Source organism: Cnephaeus nilssonii (genome assembly GCF_951640355.1).
Source record: "Cnephaeus nilssonii genome assembly, chromosome: 17".
Lineage (NCBI taxonomy): Eukaryota > Metazoa > Chordata > Mammalia > Chiroptera > Vespertilionidae > Cnephaeus > Cnephaeus nilssonii.
In genome coordinates this window covers 10,322,475-10,349,512 of record NC_137088.1, presented here as the reverse complement: position 1 = coordinate 10,349,512, position 27,038 = coordinate 10,322,475, and the positions used below count along the sequence as shown (strand labels likewise).

The 27,038-nt window shown below is 37.0% G+C and overlaps 1 protein-coding gene across 7 annotated transcripts in view; it reads left to right on the top strand.

Annotated features, from left to right (window-relative positions):
- Nucleotides 1–27,038, top strand: part of GOLGA4 (golgin A4) — a 92,431-nt gene that overhangs the window by 34,209 nt on the left and 31,184 nt on the right. For 5 of the 7 annotated variants that reach the window (XM_079795092.1, XM_079795093.1, XM_079795095.1 and 2 more), the window contains 8 exons: nucleotides 2,591–2,689; nucleotides 3,039–3,168; nucleotides 4,088–4,275; nucleotides 4,567–4,650; nucleotides 6,696–6,843; nucleotides 19,527–19,705; nucleotides 24,787–24,915; nucleotides 25,903–26,058. In XM_079795092.1, the coding sequence (XP_079651218.1) occupies nucleotides 2,591–2,689; nucleotides 3,039–3,168; nucleotides 4,088–4,275; nucleotides 4,567–4,650; nucleotides 6,696–6,843; nucleotides 19,527–19,705; nucleotides 24,787–24,915; nucleotides 25,903–26,058 (1,113 nt within the window). Of the gene's footprint in view, nucleotides 1–1,749; nucleotides 2,181–2,590; nucleotides 2,690–3,038; nucleotides 3,169–4,087; nucleotides 4,276–4,566; nucleotides 4,651–6,695; nucleotides 6,844–19,526; nucleotides 19,706–24,786; nucleotides 24,916–25,902; nucleotides 26,059–27,038 lie in introns of those variants that run through there. The other 2 variants (XM_079795098.1, XM_079795094.1) reach the window with 2 other exon arrangements.

The window sequence follows — 27,038 nt, the reverse complement described above, 5'->3', positions numbered from 1 at the left end:
ACAAATTTTGTGCACCGGGCCACTAGTATTTAATATTTGCCAAAGAAAGAGGCTATCCTATGTTCTCTTCCTCCAACCTCTCCACTGCATGCCCTAATCCTCATGCATGCTTTTCTGTAGTACTTTACTGATTTAGACAGACTAAAATTGAGTACAATACTTTTATTTTGCTTTATTAAGGTATTCTGAAAGTATTTTTTAGTGTTTTATTTCTTCCCCTTGTGGTTATGAGTATATATATAAATAGAGTTCATGAACATCTCTCCTAGTATTTTCTGGAGGACAAACAAAACAAAACAACTGATCTATATAGGCAAATATTATGTTAGTACCTAGCATGTTAGGTGTTTTTAATGAATAAGATAAAGAAGTGAAAAGGTAAGTAGAAACAGTTTAAGGCCAGTTAAATGAGGAATAAATGAAGACATTGTCTTAGATGTCTCCTCCTTTCTCTGTCCTTCTCTCTGTGTATGGCATGTACTTTTTCCAGGCTCATCCGAATGCTATTTGTTGTAAGCAGTTGCTTTTCTCAAAGCTGACTTCAGGAAGGGAGGGTTCATTTTTTTCCAGCTGAAATCACCTTGGAACATAATGGATAACATAGGACTGAGATAAATATAGTGAAACAATTAAGGTATTTGATACATCCACTCATCAAAATTTCTCTGTAAGAAGCTAATCAGAAAAGACTTTGCAAAACTTAACGCATATAAATGTTAATCCCAGGGTATGCCAAAATGGTCAATAGTAGGAGAATTATTGAATTAGTTGTCATATTTAGTAACATTATAGCCATTTTTTATTTTGTTAAAAAGTTTAATTAAACTTCAGTATCTTATTCTTGTGACTTGGACAGGGTTAGTTTAAGCAGTTCACTGAAGGGAACATTATTGACTTTATTCAATGGCAGATAAACTAAGTGGAAAATAGTTTTAAAATCATTACTGATTTAAACTTTAACTGGAAATACAGTTTATTTAGATTTCTGAAAGAGTTACTTTTCTTCTATAGGCTTACATTTTAACAAAATAGTTTGGGTGATTAAGGTTGATATATAAACTGTCAGATGATAGTAAATCTTGAACATATTTTTTCATCTCTAAGTGGCTAACATGCAGATCCCCCCCACCCCTTCTCGTAAGATACTGAATTTTAAGATTGGACTTTAGAATCAGTACTTAGCATCACTTTTTTTTTTTTAAAGGATATAGTCAAGTTGTTAGAATGTTTTAAAAAAAAACAACAACATTCAAAATCTGAAAACCGTAGCATAAATTGAGGCATTTTTATGGGTTGTTAGGGATGCCAGGTAACAGAGTCTGGTATCGTAGTGCAGATGTTCCAGACTAAAGGATTGGCCTGTGCAAAATCATGGAAGACAGCTCTTTCCAGACTTGTGGGTTTCATGGGTTGGAAAATGATCTCCAGTTCTTTCCAGAAATGGGGGACAGGAGAATTGTCATAGGGCTGCTTTTATTTCTTCAAGTGTGGACATTAAGAATAAGGAACCAGATTCTTCTGTTTTCATTATTTCATAAAGGTTGTTTTTTTTTTAAATAAAAAGTTAGGAAGGACATATTTTTAGAATAAAGTACAGCTGTTTAAATAAAAGATTTGGATCTAAGAAAAACTCTCTACATTGACCTTTATTCTAAAAATGGATTCATGAAAACTTCATTCTGGACATGTTCTGGAAGACCATCATTAGGAAACTACTACTGTGAGGGAAGGTCAAGCTTGGAGTCTTTAGTGAAAAAACCAGTAAATGAACTTAGAGATTTTGGGCGTTGTGGGCGTGATGGGGAATAGAGGACAGTTCGTGCTTCAGTGTTTTGAGAATTAGTACATTTGAAACAGTGTAAGAAGAGGGCGTTGCTTGTAAGTCCTTGAAAATATCGTTTGAGGAAAATTTTCTAGCAAACGTGTGAGGGATGGATCGAGTCAGAGGAAGACTTGAGGTAAGAAAAGTAGGAATCCCAGAAAAATAGAGGTGTTTTGATGGGATATCTAAATTGTTCTAGAAGTTAGTTTCTAGCATGCCAGTGGAATAAGTGTAAGGGAAAAGCACCGAGGACACAGGACTGAGCCCAGAGGGATAGCGGCCAATGGACTCGGAAGGGCAGAGAGGAAACTGGAAGAGACAGGAATACAGACAAGAGCCCTGAAGCCATGGAAAGCAGGTACGTTGAGGAGATCATTATGGTGACTGCTATAGCACAGAGGTAAAGATCATTGGATTCAGTTAGGAAGGCTCTTTAAGGACCTAAAGAAAGCAGCATTTTGAGTAGTAGTTTCAGGATTTTTTTTATTCTCAGTATTTTTTTTAATCCTCAATTCAGCAGTCATTACAACTACAAAATATTATTCTTGGATCTTGATATTCTTGAAGGATCAAAATTTATTTGCTGGTGTAAATATTAGTTTTTTTAAATACTAATGTTTTAAATGCTGATTATATTTTAATTATTGTTGTTGATACCTTATCTTAAGAGGAATGCAAATCCAGATTATGTTTTTAAATTTTGAAAACTTCAAGTCTGTATTTTTTGTTTTATGCTAAAAACTACCTATAAAATCCTTTATGTTTTAGGAGCTCCAAATGGACCAGCAAGCAAAGAAACACCTCCAAGAGGAGTTTGATGCATCTTTAGAGGAAAAAGATCAGTATATCAGTGTTCTCCAGACTCAGGCAAGAGATTAAAAGTGTGAAATTTTTGGATAAAGAAAAATATAAGGAGTTTTGATGGGATATGTAATAGGTTCCAGATGTTTTTAAAAATGGGGTATTTTTAAAACTCTTGCTTTTTCTCAGTTAATTTTAAGGATAATTGTTGATTTATTATCCTTTGGCTAACTGTGATATAATTGAAAGTAACAAAAAATAAACTGCATTGGGAGTAAACCTTTTATTTTAATTGTTTCCCTTGGTATAGCAAAAAGAGTATCTTTTACTCTATTCTCTCTGTTGTAAAGAAAGTACTACTGCTATATTTTCTTTTGAATCATTTATTTTTTCTAATGAAGCACATTTTTCTTAGGTTTCTCTGCTGAAACAACGGCTACGAAATGGCCCAATGAATATTGATTTAACAAAACCACTCCCTCAAATGGAACCACAGGCTGAAGGCGTCACTGAAGAAAACACAGAGAATGATGTAGCGGCAGTAGGTGAGCTTCATCTTGTCAAAAATGTTAATTTAAAAATCAGAGGAGGGTGTTGCGAGACTCTAGGATATGAGCTATTAGACATGAGCCAAGATAGAAGTAAAGTATTTTTGATCTTAACATTTCCAGGAAGATGCAAGAGTTTTTGTTGCTTTTTTCTGTTCTTTGTTGTTATTCAGGAGAAAGTAATTGTTTTAAGACTTGACAATCTGTGAGTAGTAGCACCTCATTTTCATTATAATTGAAATAAATTTATTAGCTTATACTTGATTTTATTTTTTATACTGTTTTATTGTTAGCAATAGTTTTCATATAAACAGGATAGTTCCACTCAAGATTAATGAATATGTACTTGTTTATAATTTTAAAAATAATATTACTTACATATTTCTGTATTCAAACATGTCTGTTCTTGCCTTATTATTTGCTATCTAACTGGAAAAGAGTATTTAATTTTTTTCTTAAAATCCATGTATAGTCCTCCCTACTCTTTGAGGCTTTGAGGTGCATATTCAATGAAATTTCTACTTTTTATTTACCAGCTCTTTGTCTCCAAGAGATTTATGATAAACTTTTGGTCTAGCCAGAGCCACAGTGGCTGTCTGTCTGAGCAACCATCCTGTAAGGGGCTCTGAAATTCCCCTGAAGTGTGAAAACTTCACTCATAAATGTAAGGAAATGGAAAAAGGTGTACTTACCAGAACTCTTTTCTGGAAGAGATTAGAATACATTGGAAGGAATACTTAATTAATCCTTTTGGGATGGGAGCTAAGACAAAGGAAGGGTGCCTTTCTCTGTTGATCTGGTTTAGAAGTATAGCAGAGTGTTGGGACAGTCCCGTGTACTAACAGAATTAACTCTTCTGAGAAAGCCCTTGTATTTCTTACTCACTGCCCCGGCTGTGCTGCTTTATTGTTACTAGTTGGAGATGGAGCTTCTGCTAACACACTGGAAATACTTCAGCAAAGAGTTAAGCGTCAAGAGAACCTACTGCAGCGTTGTAAGGAAACAATTCAGTCACGTAAGGAACAATGTACACTGTTAACCAGTGAAAAAGAAGCACTGCAGGAACAACTAGATGAAAGACTTCAAGAGCTAGAAAAGATTAAGGTAAAGAGCAAATGAGTTTTGTTTCACGTAGCCCCATCAAGCTAGATGCACAGGCCCCAGCGTGGCCTGCACCTCCTCTGCAAAGCCTTCTCCCTTCCCCTGTAGACAGCATGGAGAGGGCACCCAAGTGCTCTGGGCTTCATAGCAGTTACAATACTTTTGAGACATCCTGTGTACTTTTCTTCTAGACTATGAGAAGTATCCAAATTAGATAAAATGTTTAGAGTTCTCATATGAGGAGAAGCTTTATTAGAGATGGAAATGAATTTTTAAAATTTTTAAAATTTTTAGGAGCTTCATATGGCTGAGAAGACTAAACTTATCACTCAGTTACGTGATGCAAAGAACTTAATTGAACAGCTTGAACAAGATAAGGTAAAACAATACTTACGATACTAAATTCACTTTTGGAAGCAATTGGAAGCATTCAGACCTTGGCTTTCCAAAATTATTGCAGCTGCTTCCATGAAAAATATTTTTGTTTTAATTTCTAGATTTATATAACTGTTAGCATTAGTTTTGTGTCATGTGAAGCTGATTCTCTGATTTCTGGGTCTCAGTATTTTGATTTATAGATTAGAATAACTGTTGCAAAAGAAATTTATTTATAGTATATAACATGTTTCAGAGAAAAGTTATTTATAATTAAGGCATTGCTAAATGTGGATGATAAAAGTATTGTCTTTCAAATAAAATGGAAACAGAATAATCTTTTAGATAAATTGCCTAAAAAATAGAGAAGTTGTAATGTATAATTAGCATAAATAGAAAGAGATTGGTAGTGTAGAGTTGGAGCTGCAGCTGTAGCTATGGCAGCAATGACAACTGAAAAATTCATGGGCAAATAGTTTTGACTTAACTCTTTTAGTCCCAAGTTCTTGGGTCCTTTTTAAAAAGCTGCTCCCAGTTGGTTATACACCATCCACCATTTTCTTTAATATGCTGCTTTATAGCTACAGGAGCTATGCAATTAAGAACATGTCAGAGCCATTCTATTGAAATGTATTGGCAATCTTTTCATTCTATAATATCATTTTGCTAGATTCTACTCTATAGAATGTATGAAGTCCCACTTTAAAAAAAGCCTTTTTATTATGAAAAACTTAAAACACTTACAAAAGTAGAAAGATTAATGTTATGAATTCCTATGAACCCACCACCCAGCTTCAACAGTTAACATTGCATGGCTGATCTATTTGTACATTCCCAACCCCCATTATCCTCAACCATTTGGAACAAATCCAAGAAATCTTATCATTTCTTCCACAAGTATTTTAATGTATCTTTAAAGTAAAGGACTCTGTTTTTTTATAAAAATATAACCACATAATCATGATCACATTAAAAATTTAATTTTTTAATATGATTAACTAGTTAGTTTCAGATTTCCCTTTTGTCTCATACATTATTTTTCCATTTTTATGAATCAGGATTCAAATAAGATTCTTTCATTGCAAGTGATTGATATGACTGTTAAAACTTCTTTTAATATATAGGTTACACTGCCCTCTTTCTCTCTTTCTTTTTTCTTTTGTGATTTGGTATTTTGAAGAAACTGAAGGCCATGATTTTGTTTTGAAATTTTATATAATAATGCCTCACTTACCTGGTTTTTATCTGTCCCTTTAATTAGCCATCTGGAAGAGTCATACAATAATAGGGGTTTACAAACCCTGGAAGTAAAGTAATAATCTTCTTAAGGTAATAGCTGTCACAAAATCTTACTTTTCAAGGACAAGTTAAACCATCCCATTTTTTGTTAGTCATGACTGACTGACTTGGTGACCTTCATTTCTTGTGTAGGTTACCCAAGAGTGGGAAGACAGTAGCAATTAGCAAATTGGAGGAATGGAGGTTCCTCACTGACATAAGAATTAGTGGTGGATACATAGACTTTCACAAGGGTAAAGAGAAAAACCAGGTAGATCTGCACTACGGTTTTGGTCCACTCAGTGTGGCAGCAGTAACCTTACTCTCTCAGCAGCCTCTGAGGCTTTCTCCACATTACAGCGCAGATTCATAATTATAGTTCATGATGACTCTGAGCCAAATACAAAAGGCTGTATTTGTTCATTATAAATTGTTTGCTAAGATGGGGGAAATTTGCAAACATTCATAGGAAGATTATAAAATAAGTTTTTAAACTAAAATATGTTTTTAATACTTAAAAGATTAATCTTACTATTCTGATATCAGTAAATAAAAAATACACTGATAAGTCAGGTAACCAAGGTTATTACAGTAGACAGTGTAGTATATAGTGAAAAACACAAACTTCAGTTTATAAAATAATGAAAAAATTCTTATGCTGTATTTACTAAGAAGTACTTTGTTTTCTGCCTTTTAAAATAAGTTTGATACATGCTATTGATGATGCAGTTTTGTTATGCAAACACTTTAGAGTCTGCCCTTCTGTTTAGGGAATGGTAATAGCAGAGACAAAACGGCAGATGCATGAAACCCTGGAGATGAAAGAAGAAGAAATTGCTCAACTTCGCAGTCGCATCAAACAGATGACTACCCAGGGAGAGGAATTACGGGAGCAGAAAGAAAAGTCTGAAAGAGCTGGTAAGAACTCAGGGGTTACTCATTTTATGTTAGAGCTCGAAAGTCATATAAAGTGCGACTTCCAATCAACATTTAGAAAAATTAAAGATTGATAGAAATGCTTAACTGTAGAGACTCTGTATAAGACACTGGGCTGTTCCTTGGAGGAGGCAGGGGATGGTAAACTATGGACTATTTATGTAGGGTTCTCAGCTAGTAATGATTTTTACATTTTCAAGTAGTTGGATAAAAGCAGAAGAAGAATATGTAACAGAGACCGTATGTGTCCTAAAAAGCCTAAAGTATTTACTATCTTGCTCTTTATATAGAAAATGTTTGCTGATCACTACCTTAAATAATTGCTACCTTATAGATGCTTTAGAGTAAACGAAGTATAAGATATAGTTTGCTTTTTATTTTTTCATCCTCACCCAAAGATATTTTTCCCATTTATTTTATTTTATATTTCTTTGGAGAGAGTAGAAGGGAAGGAGGGAGAGAGAAACATTAAAGTGAGAGAGACACATCAATTGCTTGCCTCCTGCACATGCCCTGACAGGGCCGGGATTGAACCTGAAACCCAGCTATGTGCTCCTAAACTGGCCAGGCTGACACTGTAACCACTGAACAATACTGGCCAAGGCTATTGTCTGCTTTTTTTTTTTTTTATAGTCTGCTTTTTAAAGGAATAATGATTAATTCAGTGTTACACATAATAGCATTATGTTTTGACATAATAAATGCTAGGCTGTAAAGTGTAGGGACCAGCATAGTTATTTTTGACCCAACCAGCCCTCTCATACAATACTGAGTAATGCTAGGAAAGAAGGGAGAGGCATTAGAAAGTGGAGATGGCAGAATGAACTGGTGCCTTTAGGTTAGTGAGGATGTGAGTTTTGAGTTGGGTCTCAAATGAATAGGATGGGCATAAAGAGTGAGGTGGGGCAGCACACATTTCAGAGGCTACAAGACCATAAACAGGCACAGTGACCTCAGTGGGTGTGTAAATCAACTGGAAACTATTCCTGCTGAAGTGGGGAATAAAGTTGGATTATGAAGGAACTATTAAAATCTTAAAGGTGAGTAGCTTAGTTTAGATTTGTTGTACAAGGCAAAAAGAAACCAGTAGTAGGAAAGTATAATGTATGGAAGCTAGTGTTTTATGGAGAAAAGAAATGAAGGGGAAGTTAAACTTACAAGCAAAGGTAGAAATCCAGGTTTGAGGGACTGAGTGCTTTAGGCCACCTCAACTAGGATTGTGGCCTGGGGAGGAGGAAGTGTACAGTCTGCAGAATTTGGTATTTCATAAACTCAGAGAGGCAGAAGAAAAGGAGGGATCTAGGATGACTCCAAATTTTCAGCTTAGGAAACTGAATTAATAGTGTGAAGTCAGAATAGGGAATCTAAATGGGAAAATTGAGGAATGGGGTGAAATGATGAGTTTGCTTATTAAATGCTTTGAATTTGAGCCAATCATGAGCTTTTCAAATGGAATTGACTTGTAGGAATCCTACCTAATAAAAGGGTAATATGCAAATAACCATCACTCTGCTACGCCCACGATTGGGCCAGCGGGAGGCTGGGGGGCGGGACTCGGGGTGGCCTATCTGGCCGTTGAGAGGCGCCGGAGGCTTTTAGCCTGGTGCACGAGCGGACACCCAGCTCCCCTGCCATCGAAAGCCGGGAGCTGGGTGTCTCTCTGTGCATACGGAGAGACTATAAGATGCCAAGAAAGAAACCGCTACTAAGGAAAGGACTCAAAACTAAAACTATGGAACTTACAGGTAAAGAAATAGGAGAAAATCTTTACTACTTTGGAGGTAGCTAGATAGCTTAGAAGGACATAGGAAACACTGACCATAAAAAGTAATTATTAGATTTGTTAAAATTAACATCTTCTCTTGAAAAAAGACATCATTATGAAAATAAAAAAGCAAGTCATAGGGAGAAATTATTCACAATACGTATGTCTGAAACAGACTTTTATGGAGAATATCTATGAAGAAGTCTTACAATTCAATGGTAAGAATACAGACAACCCAATGTTCAAAATGTGCAAAAGATTTGAACAGACACATCACAAAAATAAGATCTATACCATCATGTGATGATTAATATCATTAGTCATAAGGGAAATGTGGATTAAGCCTCAGTGATTTTCTACAAAACACACTAGAAAGGCTAAAATTAAAAAGACTGACAATAAGTATTGGCAAGTATGAGGAGCCACTACAACTCTCATGTAGGTGGGAGTATAAACTGTTGCACCCACTTTGGAAAATGTATTTACAGTTTCTTAGAAAGGTAAACATTCCCTTACCATAGACCCAGCAATGTTACCTCTTGGTATTTAAAATAAATCAATAAATCATAACATTTGTTCACACAAGGATTTGTACACAGATGTCCATTGTAATCCTCCTATATAATAAAGAGCTAATATGCTAATTAGACCAGATGGCAGAACAACCTTCCAGAACCATCAGTGGGCGGGGCTGTGAGGTAGCTGGGGCCACAAGGCAGCCGGGGCTTCGAGGGCTGAGTTCCTTGCACAAATTTTGTGCATCGGGCCTCTAGTCTATAATAATAAAAGTGTAATTAGACTGGACAGACAAACGACCTTCTGGGTGTCATTCTGGACGTCTTTCTGGACTAAGCTGTGATAGCAGGGGCTGAGGAAAGGTGGTTAGGGGTGATCAGGCAGGCAGGCGAGCAGTTAGGGGTGATTAGGCAGGCAGGCAGAGGGGTTAGGAGCGATCTGGCAGGCAGGCAGAGGGGTTAGGGGCGATCAGGCAGGCAGGCAGGTGAGCAGTTAGGAGCCAGGGGTCCTGGATTGTGAGAGGGTGCAGGCTGGCCTGAGAGACCTCCCCCTCCAGGCCCCCCCGAGCACGAATTTCGTGCACTAGACCTCTAGTCTATATAATAAAAGCCTAAGCGACCGTTAAGGTGGAACTATCGGAATGACCAGTCGCTATGATACACACTGATCACCAGGGGGCAGATGCTCAATGTAGGAGCTGCCCACTGGTGGTCAGTGCACTCCCACAAGGGGAGCGCTGCTCAGCCAGAAGCCTGGCTCATGGCTGGCGAGCGCAGCTGCCATGGCAGGAGCCTCTCCCGACTCTGCGGCAGCACTACTGAGCAGTAGCAGCAGGCGCAGTGGGCTGGGATGAGCTTGTGCAGTGCGGCACCCATCCCTGATTCAGGCTCTTCCCTGGCTGCCTGCCACTTGGCGCACTGCTACATCCCTTGAGGGGTCCCAGACTGCAAGAGGGATGTCCCGGACTGAGGGGACCCTCCCCCCCCCCCCAGTGCACACATTTTGTGCACCGGGCCTCTAGTTTAGAAATTTAGAAATAAGAAAATGGAGCAACTTTCAGGAGTCATTAGCTTAAGGTTGAAGCCTATGATTCAATCTGTAGGAGAGGCTGATTTCTCTAAAAGATGAGATTTTACAATTGTAGTAAAGGCAGTGGCAGTAGTAAAACCAGTGGCAGAATGATTTTCAGTTGATTAATATACCCACTTTGTATACACTGCTGCTCCTACTGATAGCTAACAGTTATTTTATGCAAGGCTCTATTATAAATGCCTCACTGGTATTTACCTGTGTGTGCACTTATATTTAATCATCACAATTCCTACGGAGTAGGTATTATTATTATTCTCATTTTACAAATAAGAAAACGCAAGAACATAGAAGGTAAGTAACTTGCTTACATTCATGCACAGAGAGTAAGTGTATAGTCAGATTTTGATTCCAGGCATTTTGAGTTCAGAGTCTGCTCTTAACCAGAGAGATGAGTTTAGCGGAGAGAAATCAGTTAAAAAGGCACCAAGAAGTCATAGGAATTATGGAAAATTATACTTTTTTTTTGGGAATATCAGAATCATTTCCAGAAGTGGGGGAGATAGGATGAAAACTTAAAAAAAGGGTCTTTGAATTTGGTGAGGGTTTGATTCCCAGGATGCAGTTTCAGAAATGTAGAAACTGGATTATAGGTAATTCACATGTGGGGTAAAAATTACCTAGATAACTATTCTACTCACCTTTTTAATAATACAGTCTTCCTCCTCTTGCTTCTTCAAAATTCAGATGTATTTTGTCTTTAAATATGAATTACATAAGACTATTCTTGTAAATAATTGATAGCCTGTAAATTGAGAAAATTTTCTGTTAATAGTACTGTCAAAATATTAAAAATTAATTAATAAAGATAGGGTTAAGACTTAAAGTTATTTAATATACATTCCCTTTGGAAAGTCTTTGGACCACAGTTATAAGTGCTTTTATAGATATTTAAAATTTTATTTTGGGTCATAATTATTGAGGGCTGTGATAGAAAGTTATAACAGACTTATTTCACACTGAAGATACTGTCTTTTAAGTCTATTATGGTAACTAGTTTTGGACACCAACTGCATTTCATCTAATGGTCATAATTGAGTCTGAACTGAATTGTTCATATATAAAGTGATTCTTAGGCAGTTCACATATAAAGTGGATATGCCAACTGACAAAAAATTCCAACTTAGTACTAAACGTAAGAAAAGGTCTTTGAAAGGGAGTAGAGTTTCTATAAATAGTCTGTGAACATCATCTGATTCTTGGAGAATTCAATTGCTCTTTTAAATATTTTTCTTTTTTTTAGAGTTAAAATTCAAAGGCTAAATACATAAGAGCTGACCATGAGAAGGAAACATTAACAATATTAAAGCTTGCAGTTAAGGTTTTTAGAAGTAAATTGTCCTATATAATAAAAGGCTAATATGCAAATTGTCCCCTCCACTAGGAGTTCAACTGGAAGTTCAACCAGGGGATGGGGCTGGCTGGCCAACCCCCCGTGGCCCCTCTCCTCAACTGGTCCCGCCTCTGGCCCCCCTTGACCCCCCCTCAATTGGGGAGGGCTGACTGGACCCCACCCATGCACAAATTCGTGCACTGGGCCTTTAATATCTACATAAAATAATTACCAAAGAATACAAACTCTCCTAATGTATTTTCAACTGTAAAAAGTTAAACTCTGATATATTTAATAATTTTTGACATGTAGATATTAGTAGACAACTAATTTCTTTGGCTTGCTTATTCTGGAGGTCAAAATTGGTTCAACTACATTCCCCATACTTTTAATGGAAAACAGTCTATTGCACTGCTCTTCTTAGTTTTTCTAGATGAACTGTAGTGCCTTCCATATGTTGGAGGACAAAGGAAATTGGAATGCTTATTATTTTTCAAAAGGACAATTTTATAAAATATTGAGACTATGTGAACATGGTGACATGCCTAATTTAGGATGCTATATCAACCTATGGTACTTATTCTACTTTCTAGTGGAATTGTTAGGCATGTTTTTAAAGTATCATACTATATCATTCTTGTCCTGTTAAAATTATTTACTTTATTTGGTAAAAAAAGCCAAATAAATCCACTTGTTATAAGCATTTTACTACAACTGTTGATAGTATTTCTTTCAAGACGCCATTTAAGAACAGATAGTCATATCTTTAAGTAAACAGGTTTTTAAACTTAGAGAAGTCTGGTGATTTAGCTTTAGTGCATAATGCTGTATTTTATGGGTGCTAGGTATTATTACTAATTGTCTAGATTATCTCTTCAATACAGTACCAGTACAGAATGTTAATGCTACTAATATTCACACTAGGTCTTTTGTGTGTGGTGTGTGTGGTGTGTGTGGTGGTGGTGGTGGTGGTGGTGGTGGTGGTGGTGGTGGTGGTGGTGTGTGTGTGTGTGTGTTTCAACCAGGATATGAGGTGAGGGTAGCTGGCTAGTTACTAATACAGGATATTACAAAAAACACTGGAAAAAAGAAAAAATGAAAGTATATCACTGTTGTTTCAGTACACTTACATTAAGTATTTTTTCTAATACTTATTTTTATATTATTGTAAATAATATTTTATCATATTGTATATACTAATTTGCATGCTCCTTTTTTCTCCACTTAATGTTATATTAGGAGTACTTTTACACGTTGCTAAAGTACTAACATTTTAGTGGCTGTGTCAGAATGCATGCACATCATTTACTTAACCATTTCCCTACTGATTAATGTCTAGATTATTTTATATTTCTGCTATTATGAATAATACTATAACAACCCTGTGATACAGCCCATTTCATATTTCATTTTTTTCTCAGGGTTAATTCTTTCCTATAGACTTTTAGTCTTTTTTTTTTTGTTAGTTACCTTTAAGTGATTTAAATAAAGCCAATATAAAAAGAGAACTCATGTCAGAATGTTAACTCCTACCCTTCCTTTAAAATGTCCTTGCCTACAAGTATGCAAGATGAATAAAATATTCTGCTTGGATTAGGAAAGTTTCCAGAATGCACTATCTTTGTAAGTTCTGTTTCCCTTTCATGCACCCTGTCTTTGCTAAAGTTATGTGTTTTATATGATTGGCTGCATTTAAAAACTTAGGTTAGCTTATGACATTCTTTGCTTTTTTATTGCCATGTTGTGTTTGTGTAGAAAATAAGTTTTTAAAATTAATTTGTATAATATAGGTTTGATACACCAAAGACATTCAGTAGAACGTATTTATTTGATGTTTGAAAGACCCTTTAAAATAGAGCTTATATGTTTAAGTAATGTATAAGATTTATGCATATTTATATAATAAACAAAAATCACAGGTGTATTTAAGTGCTTTGTTAGTTGTTGATAATTTATGTAACAGAGTTTTCTTGGAGTCTTAAGTCTCACAAAACATCTTATTTTTGTACATCCACACATGCCAATAAGTGAATCATGCTGCCTTTCCCAAGCCTTGTATGAACAGGATTGGGGTAAGGGCTATTTGTTTTCTTATCATGGTGCTTAGGATAAGCCTTACAAAGAAAATTCCATGTTTCTCAGGCAAAAAGAAAAAAAAAATTATGTTTTAAAGTACAGTTAAGTCTGCCATGTTAGGTAAGTTACATATTTTGGCACTAAATGAATATCTGATGGAAAGTGTATTATTTTAAATGGAATTAGAGTTTTATTCATTATAGATTGTTTATTTAATAGTCATGTATTTGTAGGTGCTCAACACATTTCTACAGTAGTAGCTATGCACCCATATATCTAGGTAGTCATGGTTACCCTGCATTTGTTTATGGCACTGTCACTGTTCTGGAAAGCATCAGCAAGCAGAACAACACATTTCTTTGCTATAGAATCGTATCTTCATTTACTCAGCTTTAGCCTAATGTTTTCTAAGATCAGACTGATGTTTTTAAGGTTTATTGATAGATAAATCTATATGGTTAATATAAAGTACATGAAACTTTGTATAGATCTATACATTTTAAAAAGTCAAAGTATAATTGATCTACAGAATGAATCTTCTTATGCAGTTTGGAAAGTGGTTTAAAAAGTAGATCTCCATTGTACATGTGATGTTTATTAAATATCCGAAGGCCCCAATTTGTATATAAATATTGCAGTGTCTGATTTGTGCCACTGGGTGGTAATATTACTTTATTTTCAGTTAAATTCTAGAGGAGTGGTTTTCAAATTTTTTTCGTTTTATGGACTTCTCTATACTCTTACAACTTACTGAGGATTCCAAAGAGCTTTTGTTTATGTGGGTTATATGTAGTGATATTTATTGTATTAGAAATTTAAAAATGTTTGTTTAGTTCATTTAAAAATAACAGCTATAAGCCTATATTACATATTAGTTAAATACTTTTATGAAAATCACCTGTATTTTCCAAAACAAAATTTTGTGTGAAGAGTGGCCTTGTTTTATATTTTTGCTAATCTCTTTGTTTAGCTTAATAGAAGATAGCTGGATTTTATATCTGTTTTTGCATTTAATCTGTTGTGATATGTTGTTTTGTTGGAAATATATGAAGAAAATCTCCTCTCATGTAGATATGTTTTGGAAAAGGGAGGACCTGATAGGCCCTCTGAAAGGGTCTCAGGACCCATGGATCTTTGGATCACACTTTGGAAACTGCCACTAGATTGGCTTTTATTCACAAGTCTTGATGATTAGATGGGAATTCTGATAAAAATTCTTTTGGTTGCTTTTTCTGTTAATTTGCATTTTATTCATTTTGTAGTATAACCTGTGTTTTTTTAGTTTAATATCACATGCATTTTGTAGCTTTTTTTTTTTTTTTTTTAAACTGGGATAAAGACTTAGGCGCTAGCTTACTTACTCATTTTTTGATGTTCTCAATCAGCGTCTTAGGATCAACATTCCATTGAGGGATTGGCAACCTTTCCTCATTTCTGCATGTTTGTTTATTCCCTATAGTGGGAGTAGAAGTGGGTCTTGTTATTCTTATAGTAACGTCCTCTGGAACAGTGCAACAAACCCGTAATGCAACCTGGAATCTCAGAATTCTGGCTTTTGTTATACGGTTAGTAAGGGCATTAAGGATGAGGACAGGAAAAGGTGGTGAAGTGGCAAAAGCAAATGCCACATTCTTCCTGCCTTTTCCTAAGGATTTATTCTTTTATTTCACTCCCCTTCTTACTACTTCAACTTTTGTGTGTGTGTGAAAAATTTTTCTTTATGTCACCCAGTGCCTTGCATATGGTTGGCAGATGGCAAAGATCCAAAATATATGATGAATGAATGGTTGGATTATTGAGCTGTTGCCAACAATTCTCATTTAACTCTTGCAGTGAGCATTTGTCCCTTTTATAATTCCCATAGATGTGAATGAACCTCATTCAAAGTGGAAAGTGAGGAGCTAGCAATAAAAGGCCTCCATATTTTTCTTTTGGCGGGGGACCATTAAATTTTTGCCAGAAATACTTTCAAAGTTTGTTTTTTTTTTAAATAAAAATTGCCTGAGATACATTGAATTTTGCTTTGGAAGAACACAGTGTGTTCTTGCAACATCCGGTGGCAGTTTGTGCTTAGCGTCCCGTTGGTGTGTGTTGTGACCGTGGTTTTCCTGAGCACTCTTGCATGTTGGCAGAGACTTGTCAGCTGTGCTGATGTATGCTTTCATTCTCTCCACTCACTTGTCCTTTGTTGGTAATTGCAAGATAAACTATGTAGATGTTCAGAACATACTTCTTTAGTACTCACATTAAAGTCCTAGCATAGTTTCATTTGGGACACCAATTTATTGTACCTGGTTTTTGCAACATCAGAAAGTGAGATGTTTCTGGTTAGTAAGTAAACTCTCAGTGTATCCTCCTTCAGCATTGAAATGGGACTCATTATTGAAGACAGACTTCCTGTAAGGAGGTGGCTTCATTTGTGATACAGTGTAGAATCCTGACTGGGTTTGAAATATGTTTCCTATATGTGGATATATGCAATGTGTTTTAATGCTTTTTTTGTATTTAACATTTTTGTAAAGGAGGATGAGAATGGAAAGCAGTTGAGTTTTTTTTGTATCTGTCTGAGGTATAACATGATATATTTTGTTGAGTTAGAAGCCATCAGTAATTGCATGGTCCAAAAATTCTGGTTTAGTAAGATATATTATTGCTCATCTGAACTTGATCAGTATTCTTAGTTTTTAAAAATAATGCAAGGTAAGGGTTGTTTCTTAAATACAACTTTAAAGTTTTACCATCAAGCCTATATATTCAAGTTTATTTATCATCTGAGGAAAAAATTGGGTGCCTCATCTCTTGCATTTGAATGAGGACATTGAATTAAAAGATCTCTAGGTAGCCTGGCTGGTATGGCTCAGTGGTTGAGTGTTGTCCCTTGCATCAAGAGGTTGCTGGTTCAATTCCCAGTCAGGGCACATGCTTGGGTTGCAGGCTCAATCCCCAGTAGGGGACGTACAGGAGGCAGCCAATCAGTGTTTCTATTTCTCTCTCTCCCTTCCTCTCTCTGAAATAAATAAAAACTTAAAAAAAAAAGAACTCTAGGTATCTATAATAATAAAAACATAATATGCCAATTAGATCTGCTGTCCTTCCGGATGACCTTCCGGACGAAGTGGGGGATGTGAGGGAAGCCCGGGTCCCAGTTGCCTGCTGGCAGCTGGAGGGAAGCCCAGGTCCTGGGTGCCAGAGGGAAGCCGGTGCTGGCAGCAGGGGGAAGGAAGGCCTACCCTTGCATGAATTTTGTGCCTCAGGCCTCTAGTAAAATTATATGGTTCTCTGACATGGTAGCAGAAGATGGGAGAGAAGATTACATTTAGATGGAAAGAACTGTGGAACCAGATCTATCCTATTTTAATTATTCTGATGGATAATCAAATGACTTAAGAAAACCTTTGCAGTGGATTAAACACTAAAATTAGAATTTAATGCAGGGGAATATTATAAAATTTTCTGGTTGTGATTAGAAAACTTCATTATTGGAAGATTATATCTAAACTTGTGGCATGGATTTTTTTGTTTGAAAAAGTGAGAGCACTACATCTATTTTTATACTGTACTGGATTCTGGAATTTTAAAAACAAAAACAAAGAAAATTCACTTGGAATTGACTATATACAGTTTTGTTGTATTTTGCTTAATTGGCAAAAGTTTTTCATTTAAAACTCTACTTTGCTGAAAGAATATAAAAACTATCTTCGAGTTCTCCAGAGCCTGATTTAAAATACTTCTGAGAAGTGCTTTGAAATGCTAAGTTATAATTTTACATGCTGAATAATGACAGTAATGCAAAGATGCTGATGACATCCAAGCATTCAAAAATGTTATCATTCCTTTTTACATGTTTTCCTTTTCCACATTTAAACCTTCAGCACAAACTAAGCAGTGAGCACTCTTACAGATTCTTTCCCATAATTGATCACTTAACTTGATTTATAAGAAATTAGGAAATGAAATTTCTTAGTAGGAATAGACTTTTTTTATGTTTGACATGAGAATTTGAAAAAGAAATTTCTCAGGGGAGGATATGTTTGTTGAATTTTAAAGAGAGGAAGGCAGAGAGAGAGGGGGGAAGGAGGGAGAAACATCGATTGTGAGAGAGAAACATGCCCAACCAGGGATTGAACCGGCAATCTACGTATGTGCCCTGACCAGGAATCAAACCCACAACCTTGTGGTGTACAGGACAATGCTCTAACTGAGCCACACTGGCCAGGATTTATAGTAAAGAATTTATAGTAAAGGAATATCTAAATTAAACAAAGACAACGTTGTCTTTTAAATACTTTATTTTCTAATATATTTATATCTTAAGAATTATCATCTTGCTGTTGGCAGACAAATACCAGTAAAACTAGTATAGGAATCTTTAAAAACAATTTCAGCTAATTAATGTTTCTTTGAAATTTAGAGTGTCAGCATTAGTTTTATGCTTTGGACATATAAAATGAATAAATCAGATAGATTTGCTTTTTATATCAAAGATACATGGTTGTCCAGAGAAGTTTTTGTTTAAATGTTAAGCAATGTAAATTATGTTTCCCAGTTGTTAGTTGAATTCAGCCTTTTTCTTGCCTTTTTCTGTACTAATGCAATTTGCTATTAAGAAAATGCTTTAGAACAGATTCTACCTTTAGGTATGAACTTGGCTGTGCTTAAACCACTCTCTATTAAGCCACGGTGTGGTTAATAAAAGGGCTTTTCCCCGGAGATGCCATAGGTTAAAGTTCCACATTTCTTATACCACCAGAAGTAAAAATGCCCTACATATGTCAATGAACTATCACCCCTGACATACATTTCTTGATAGGATTAAAACCTGTCTTAATAATTGATGTTTTATTTATAGTCCATCTCAGTGGCAAAGAGAAGTCTGATGTCTTCTGTTCTATGAGGGCTAGAGAAAATAATCTAGAATGATAAAAGCAGTAGGTTTTTACAGGGTATCATTATGCCAGTAGAGAGTGTGTGTGCATGTACATATACATACGTATACATTGCACATGGGCATGCACATACACAAACACACATATACATATACACACAAATATACATAAACATACATACATACATACATATTGTTGGTGCCAAGTTACCCAGCTGTTGCACCCAGCACATCTAATTTTGTTTGATCTGGGTGAGCTGTTTGGCTTCCTTGAAGATCATAATACTCTAGGCTAGATGTTTGTTTTTTGCAGGCCCTGAATTTTTACTTATTTCACCTAAGAATTCCCTGCTGGTAGTACTTTTCTATACACCGATGAATTAGGTAAAGTTTTCTAGTTAACCTTCCTAGTTTAAAATTTATATAGGAAGTAGTTTTCATTTTAAAATACATTGTTTAATTATGTGATTCAGCCAGTATATGTTAAAAACAACAACATTCTGTTCCTTTACTATATTGTTAACAGGTTTTTAAAAGTAAGAGTCATCAAAGAATAACTTTTACATTAAAAATGTGCTAGTGAATAAATAATATTAACTAATTATTGATAATAGATAACTGCATATCAAACAAAAGAAGCAATTAAAATTACATAGTACAGAAGTAGGTATAAGCCTTTGAGTTTCTTATCCATAAGGGCAATTGTGGGTAGAGTGGGGAACCATTAGTAATTAAATATTTGGTTCAGACTTCTGAGCTTCAGTTCATATACACAGTTGTACGATCCTAATCCAGAACTCGATAACAAATTGGATTCAGTGACTGAACATTTCTTGTGGCTTTGTTGAACCACTCAGAAGTATCTCCTGGCTTAAACACTGATGAGTTTTTTTTAACCTGTCCTGCTTCTGCTGCTCTTAGTTCTTTAAATTGAATGTAAAACACTTTAGCTCAATGATAGTATTTCTTGAGATACTTGTTTTCTGCTGTTTTCATTATAGCTTTTGAGGAACTTGAAAAAGCTTTGAGTACAGCCCAAAAAACAGAAGAATCACGGAGAAAAATGAAGGCAGAAATGGATGAACAAATAAAAGCTCTTGAAAAAACAAGTGAGGAGGAACGCACCAGTCTTCAACAGGAATTAAGTCGGGTGAAACAGGAGGTTGTGGATGTAATGAAAGTAAGAATAATCCTAGATTGAAATGGGCTACAGTAATTTGAAAACTTGAGTCTTATGCTTTTCTGATAATCTTTGCATATAAAGAAGAGTTATTTTGTATTTTAGAACTTGACCATTTCATGATGTTCAGGATATAGGAAAAAAGCACTTTGATAGAGAAATGCTTATATCTTTTTGGATATACGTCCCAGAGGTAGTCTCTGCATATAATTTCTCTTTTATGTTTTAAAATCTTCTCTTTAATTTTTAAATACAAAAGATAGCATGTTATATATGCTGTTCTATATTTTGCTTTTTCACTTAATAATCTGCCTTGGAGATTATTCTTTATCATTGGTAATTGATAATGATGCCCATTTGTTTTATTTTTATTTATTTATTTATTTTTGTTTTTTGTTAATCCTCACCTGAGGATATTTTTCCATCAATTTTTAGGCAGAGTGGAAGGAAAGGGAAAGACAGAGAGAAACATTGATGTGAGAGAAACACATCAATTGGTTGCCTCCGACTAGGGCCAGGGCCTGAGGAGCCTGCAACCAAGATATGTGCCTTTGACCGAATCGAACCCGGGACCCTTTGGTCCGCAGGCCAACGCTCTATCCACTGAGCCAAACCGGCTAGGGCAATGATGCCCATTTGTTCTAAAGACTGCTCTGGATTTTTTTTTTAATTTAAATAAATCTTTATTGTTCAGATTATTACAATTGTTTCTCCTTTTTTCCCCCCAGATCTCCCCATCACCCGGTTCCCTCCGCGCCCCCCCCCCCCCCCCCCCCGTTGTCCTTATCCATAGGTGTATGATTTTTGTCGAGTCTCTTCCCATACCCCACACACAGACACCCCTTTCCCCCTGAGAGTTATCAATCCACTCCCATTCTATACCTCTGATTCTATTATGTTCACCAGTTTATTCTGTTCCTCAGATTTTGAATTCACTTGATTTTTAGAATCACTTGTTGATAGATATTTGTTGTTCATAATTTTTATCTTTACTTTTTTCTTCTTTTTCCTCTTTTTAAAGAATACCTTTCAGCATTTCATATAATACTGGTTTGGTGGTGATGAACTCCGTTAGCTTTTTCTTATCTGTGAAGCTCTTTATCTGCCCTTCAATTCTGAATGATAACTTTGCTGGGTAGAGTAGTCTTGGTTGTAGGTTCTTGCTATTCATCACTTTGAATATTTCTTGCCATTCCCGTCTGGCCTGCATAGTTTCTGTTGAGAAATCAGCTGACAGTCGTATGGGTGCTCCCTTGTAGGTAACTAACTGTTTTTCTCTTGCTGCTTGTAAGATTCTCTCTTTGTCTTTTGCCCTTGGCATTTTAATTATGATGTGTCTTGGTGTGGTCCTCTTTGGATTCCTCTTGTTTGGGGTTCTGTGCACTTCCTGAACTTGTATGTCTATTTCTTTCACCAGGTGGAGGAAGTTTTCTGTCATTATTTCTTCAAATAGGTTTTCAGTATCTTGCTCTCTCTCTTCTGGGACCCCAAAAATTCGGATATTGGTACGCTTAAAGCCATCCTGGAGGCTCCTTATGCTATCCTCATACTTTTGGATTCTTCTTTCTTTCCGCCTCTCTGGTTGGGTGTTATTTTCTTCCTCATATTCCAGATCTTTGGTTTGACTCTTCGGGTGCGGTGGTCTACTCTGTATATTCTTTATTTCAGACAGTGTATGCATAATTTCTGACTGGTCCTTTTCCATTTTTTTGGTATTCTCATTAAGGTCCTTGAAGGTCTCTTCAAGTTTCTCAGCGGTTTTTAGAAGATTCTTGAGTAACCTTATAAATACGGTTCTGAACACTGTGTCGTCCATTAGTTTGCTTTCATCTATCTCTCCTACTTGTGACATACTGCGATGTCTCCACATTTTGGCTGCCTCCCTGTGTTGATGGAGTGGCTTTGTGTGGTCGGTGACCTATAGGGGCCGGTAGCTCAGCTTCCCCTATCACCCTAGGTGGTCGCTCTTGGTACTCCCCTTTGTGGGCTGAGTGGAAAGTCTTGGTGTAGTTAAAAGCCCTGATTGCTGTTGGTTCACTGGGAGGAATTGACCTCCAGTCCAATTGGTTGTGAGGGCCTGCTGTGTCTATAACAGAAGAATTGCTGTGCTGGAGACACAGTAGGGCTTTGGTGCTCACTGAGTCTGCCTCTTGAATGTGTCCCTTATGAGAGTGGTTGAAGTCTGGTGTCGTCCACACCGACAGAAAAGTCACTCTCACTCTCCGACCGGCCGAGAGTCCCGTAGGCGTCTGGGTCCCCCGCGTGTCCCCAGAAACTGGAGTTCAGAGTGGTTGGGATTGTTGGTATCACTGGCGGGAATTGATCTCCAAGCCAGTTGGCTGTGAGGATCAGCAGTGTCTCCACTGGGAGAGCTTCTGTGCTCAGCTTGGATGGGGCGGAGTCTCAGGGTGGCGCAGACAAGCTTTGGTTTCCCGTCTGCTCCGCCCTAAGAGGGGCAGGTTCTCCGTGCCCGAATTAATGGCTGCGCGCCTCAGAGAGAAGGCAGCTTTCGAGCCTCTCCCGCTGCCTAACAGACCAGTTTCTCCCCAGCTGGGGCTGGATTTCAGTGTAGACTGGAGGTTTTGTTTTTCTCCCGAACCAGAAATCCAGCCACTGGGAGGGCTGTGCTCAGCTTGGATAAGGCGGAGTCTCAGAATGGTGCAGACAAACTTGGTTTCCGTCCGCGCGGGCAGGTTTCTTCGTGCCCTAATCAATGGCTGCGCGCCTCTGAGAGAAGGCAGCTTTCGAGCCTCGTCCGCTGCCAAACAGACCAGTTTCTCCCCGACCGCAGCTGGATTTCAGTGCGGTCGGGAGGTTTTGTTTTTCTCCCAAACGAGAAAGCTAGCCACGCAGCGTCTGCTGCCCTCCTTCTCCGCGCGCGCTGCGAGCAAGCCTGCCTCGTATTCAGCCGCCCGCCCTTTCCGCGCTCATGGATCTCCGCACCTCCATAGCTCCTGAGGCTCAGCGTCCCCCTCTCTGTTTTTCTCTAGTTGTAGGTTTTCCACTCTGCCAGCTTTCTGGTGGTTCTGGACGGTGTGCGCTCTGTTTTCCAGTTGTAGTTTCAAAATTGTGGTAGGCAACAGTTAGGTGTTTACCTTATGCCGCCATCTTGGTTTCTCCTGGATTTTATTATATGAATGTATCATAATTTAATCAGTCTTCTACTAATAGATGTTTAGTATATTTTTCACTATTGCAGATGAGTATTCTTATCTGATCACATATGTATTTTTTCAGGGTAGATTCCCTAGAAGTGGAATATTAGGCAGAGATTTATGTTATTTTTAAATTATTGCATAGTTGCTACAAACTCCATGAAGGACAGTTTATATTCTCACAAGTAATGTGTTAGAGTATGTTCCCCCTACACAAAGATGGTATTGCCTAACTTTGTTATCTTTCCAAGCTCATTAGTTAAAAAAAAAGATATCATTGTAGTGTTAATGTTCATATCTCTTACCAGTATGATAAACACATTTTTATATATTTAAAAAGAATTTATAGTTTTTCTTTTAGAGCTACCTGTTCAAGTCCTTGACTCATTTTCCTATTGGGTTCTTAGAATTTTTCTTACTGATTTTTACATATGGTAGGGATTATCTGTTCAGATATAAGATGCTTTTATCCAAATAATTTCCCTGTTTTACTTGTTGACTTTGTTTATGTTGTTAGTTGTTTTTGGCCATGTGGAAAATTTTCTTTTTTTAAAATGCTATTGGAACCCCCTGGCAATGGGCAAGGAGACACCTGATTGGTGGTGTTGCTCTTATATCAATCAGGGGCAAAGCAGATGTACAGTCCTTAGTTCATCCTAGCTTGATGCTTGTGTCGGTGGCCAGAGCTGTTTCATGCCTAAGGCACATAAAAAAAAATGCTATTGTATTATTGTCCTTTAAAAATATGTTCTTACTTGAGATCATTTTTGAAAATTCTGTGTTTTCTTCTGGCACTTATATGCTTTTATTTTTTATGGTTAAATTTTTGATCCAACTGGAATTTATTTAGTATAAAGGGTGAGGTAGGGAGCCAATTTTAATTTTTTCCAAATGACTACTAAATAGTCTCCAAATCACTTTTTAAAAGAATCCATGTTACTACCTCTGACATGACATGCTATTTTGATTACATACTGAATTATTATAATGCTACATATGGGTTTTTTTCCTCCCTGGATTCCTTACTATCCCACTGATTTTCCTGACCCTGTGTTGTATTACATGGTTATAATTATTCTAGTTTATAATATGTTCTACGATTTGATAACTTCCTCTTATTGCTCTTATTTTTCAGAAGAGTATTGGCTTTTCTTACATTTTTATTTTGTCTAGTGGACCCCTCACCCTAGTTTGTTGGTAATTTTATTTGATTATATTAAAATATTTATTTAGGGGAGGTTTCACATTTGTATAAGATTAAGTCTTCTGTTAGAGAAAGAACAAGGTCAGTGGCTTGTAAAAAAATTGATTTCAGTGAGAGGAAGAGAGAGAGAGAGAGAGAGAGAGAGAGAGAGAGAGAGAGAGAGAGAGAGAGAGACATGGATATGAGAGAGAAACATTGATTGGTTGCCCCCAACCAGGGATCAGACCTGCAACCTGGGTATGTGCCCTGACCAGGAATCGAACCCACCACCTTTTGGTGTATGGGACCATGCTCCAACCAACTGAACCACAACAGCCAGGGCAAGGTCAATCGTTTTTGATAAATAGTGCATGTCTGGAAAGCTAGACATAATTAGATTGGTGCAGACTGGGCAGCTTGACTATAGTGGAGCGCCCTCTCTGGGAACATCCTTATTTCCTCTACTGTACTTCCCAATTGGTGAGGGAATCCCTGCAAGATGTGGAAAAGGGGCATTGACCCCACAGGACTGACTACTGCAACAGTAATATTAAATGAGCAATACTTTACTGATTTCTCTTTGAACTTGTGACTTTGGTGACTTGATTTATATGGGAAGTATTTTCTGTTTTTTCCTCTTAAAAAGCTGTAGCTTGAAAATTGAACTGTAACAAAGTATTATTTGGTTGTAGAGTAACATTTTATTCTGGATGTTTCATTTTAACTCTCTGGCTGATTTTTAGAAATCCTCAGAACAAATTGCTAAACTACAGAAACTTCATGAAGAAGAGTTGGCCAACAAAGAGCAGGAGATGACCAAGAAGTTTCAGACCCAAGAAAGGGAATTTCAGGAGCAAATGAAAGCAGCTCTTGTAAGTATTTTGTTTTTGCTATAGGTCAACTTCACAGCATTATAAGTTGTCGTCTCCTTACCCCTGGCTTCCAGGGTCAGACTGCTGGCAGCATTGACTTTTGAGTCAAGAAGAGATAGGATAGAGGCAGAAAAGGGGCTGTCAGAGCTTATCAAATGGTGAATGTTTATAAATAATAAGGTCAATCAAAGAAGAAGCTTTTCAGGATTGATGAGACAGTAAAAGAGCCCAGATCATCGAAAATAATTATGTAGGCTTTTATAGGAATTGTATGGTTCAAATTTATGTATTCTTTTTTTAAATTATTAAATATATTTTTATTGACTTCAGAGAGGAATGGGGAGGGAGATAGAAACATCAATTATAGAGAGAATCATTGATCAGCTGTCTCCTGCGTGCCCCCTACTGGGGATAGAGCCTGTAACCCGGGCATGTGCCCTTGATTGGAATAGAAGCCAGGACCCTTCAGTTTGTAGGCCAACGCTATATCCACTGAGCCAAACCAGCTAGGGAAAATTCATCTATTCTTACGTAATCCTCTGATTTTGACTGGTTTTTCATGTTGGACTTTCTATTATAAAGAGTTGTTTCTCACAAATTACATACATTTATAATCTAGTTTCTCTGCCTAGAGTTTAAAAAGGAAACTCTGGAGTGCAGAGAAGAGGTAGTGGCGATTGTGTGATGTTTCACATTCAGCAGTGTTTTCCACAACATTTTAAGTAGTGGAAAACTAGTAGATGTAGTGGGGTTACTGGAATAAGATTTTTCATATCAATAGTAATTGTGGCAAAGACTGGCCAGACCACATTGTAAAAGGCACAGTGTCTTGTTCTTGTAGACTAGAACATGGGAAGAGAGAGGTGATGATACTGCCTACGTCACAGGGCTGCTGTGCAGATCAAATGAAATGTATGATTCCTATAGAAGTACTTTGGGAATGCTGAAGATTTATGTGAGTCTAAGGTGGTATTGCTTTTGGCACAGGAAAAGTGTCAATCAGAATATTTGAAGATCACCCATGAAAAAGAACAGCAAGAATCTCTGGCCCTGGAAGAGTTAGAGTTGCAGAAAAAAGCAATCCTCACAGAGAGTGAAAATAAACTTCAGGACATTCAGCAAGAAGCAGAGACTTACAGAACTGTAAGTTTATATAATATTCAGGTTCCAGAGCTCAAATTGGTTGAATATGAGAACTATGTTCTCTCTCCAGTTGTAGAGAAGCTTTGTTTTACTGAGTTAGATTTGCATATACATGCACTTGAGTTTTGATAGTAATAGTTATTAATGGGAGAGGTTTGATGTTTGCTGCAGGGTGCTCCTGACGCTGCCTATAGCTGGCTGCAGTACTGTCAGCCACTCAGGCTGATTCTTTGCACTAACACTCTGTTAACATCTCCACTCCATTGCTTACTCACCCTGGTCCTTAGGAATTGGCCTCACTTTGTAGGGACCTTCCTGCCTGTCCAGCTTTATCTCAGTCATGTCCTGGACATAATTTATTCTTTGTATCACAGTTTAGTTATCCCAATGCCCCACTTTGACATTTAAGTTTTCCCCATATTAAACATGGCCTTATAATAAACATATTTGTATACATGTCTCAATGTGCACAATTTTAAGGCCCTTGGGCCCACCCCTCAGGAGTATATGAAATGTACACCTTGTTTTGAATAAGTTGATGTCATTTATTTAGACTTTTTATTCTGATTTAGATAGTGAAACAGTCATACTTACCTGTAATTCTGAACTGCTTTATTTTCCCATTTCCAACATTTATGTAAGACTAGAAGCCCAGCACACGAACTCATGCACGGATGAGGTCCGGCCAGCCCGCCACGATCAGGCTTAACAATGGTACTGGTGGTGGCCCCTGTGGCCAGCGCATCATAGTGACTGGTCGTTCCGCCATAAAGGTCACTGGGCTTTTATTATATAGATGGCATGATGGAGGGGAATGGGTACTCAAGCCTAGATCTTCCAATTGCTAGGTTTGTAAATTAATTTTACCTTAATTTTATTTTTTTAAAAATATATTTTTATTGATTTTTTACAGAGAGGAAGGGAGAGGGATAGAGAGTTAGAAACATTGATGAGAGAGAAACATCGATCAGCTGCCTCCT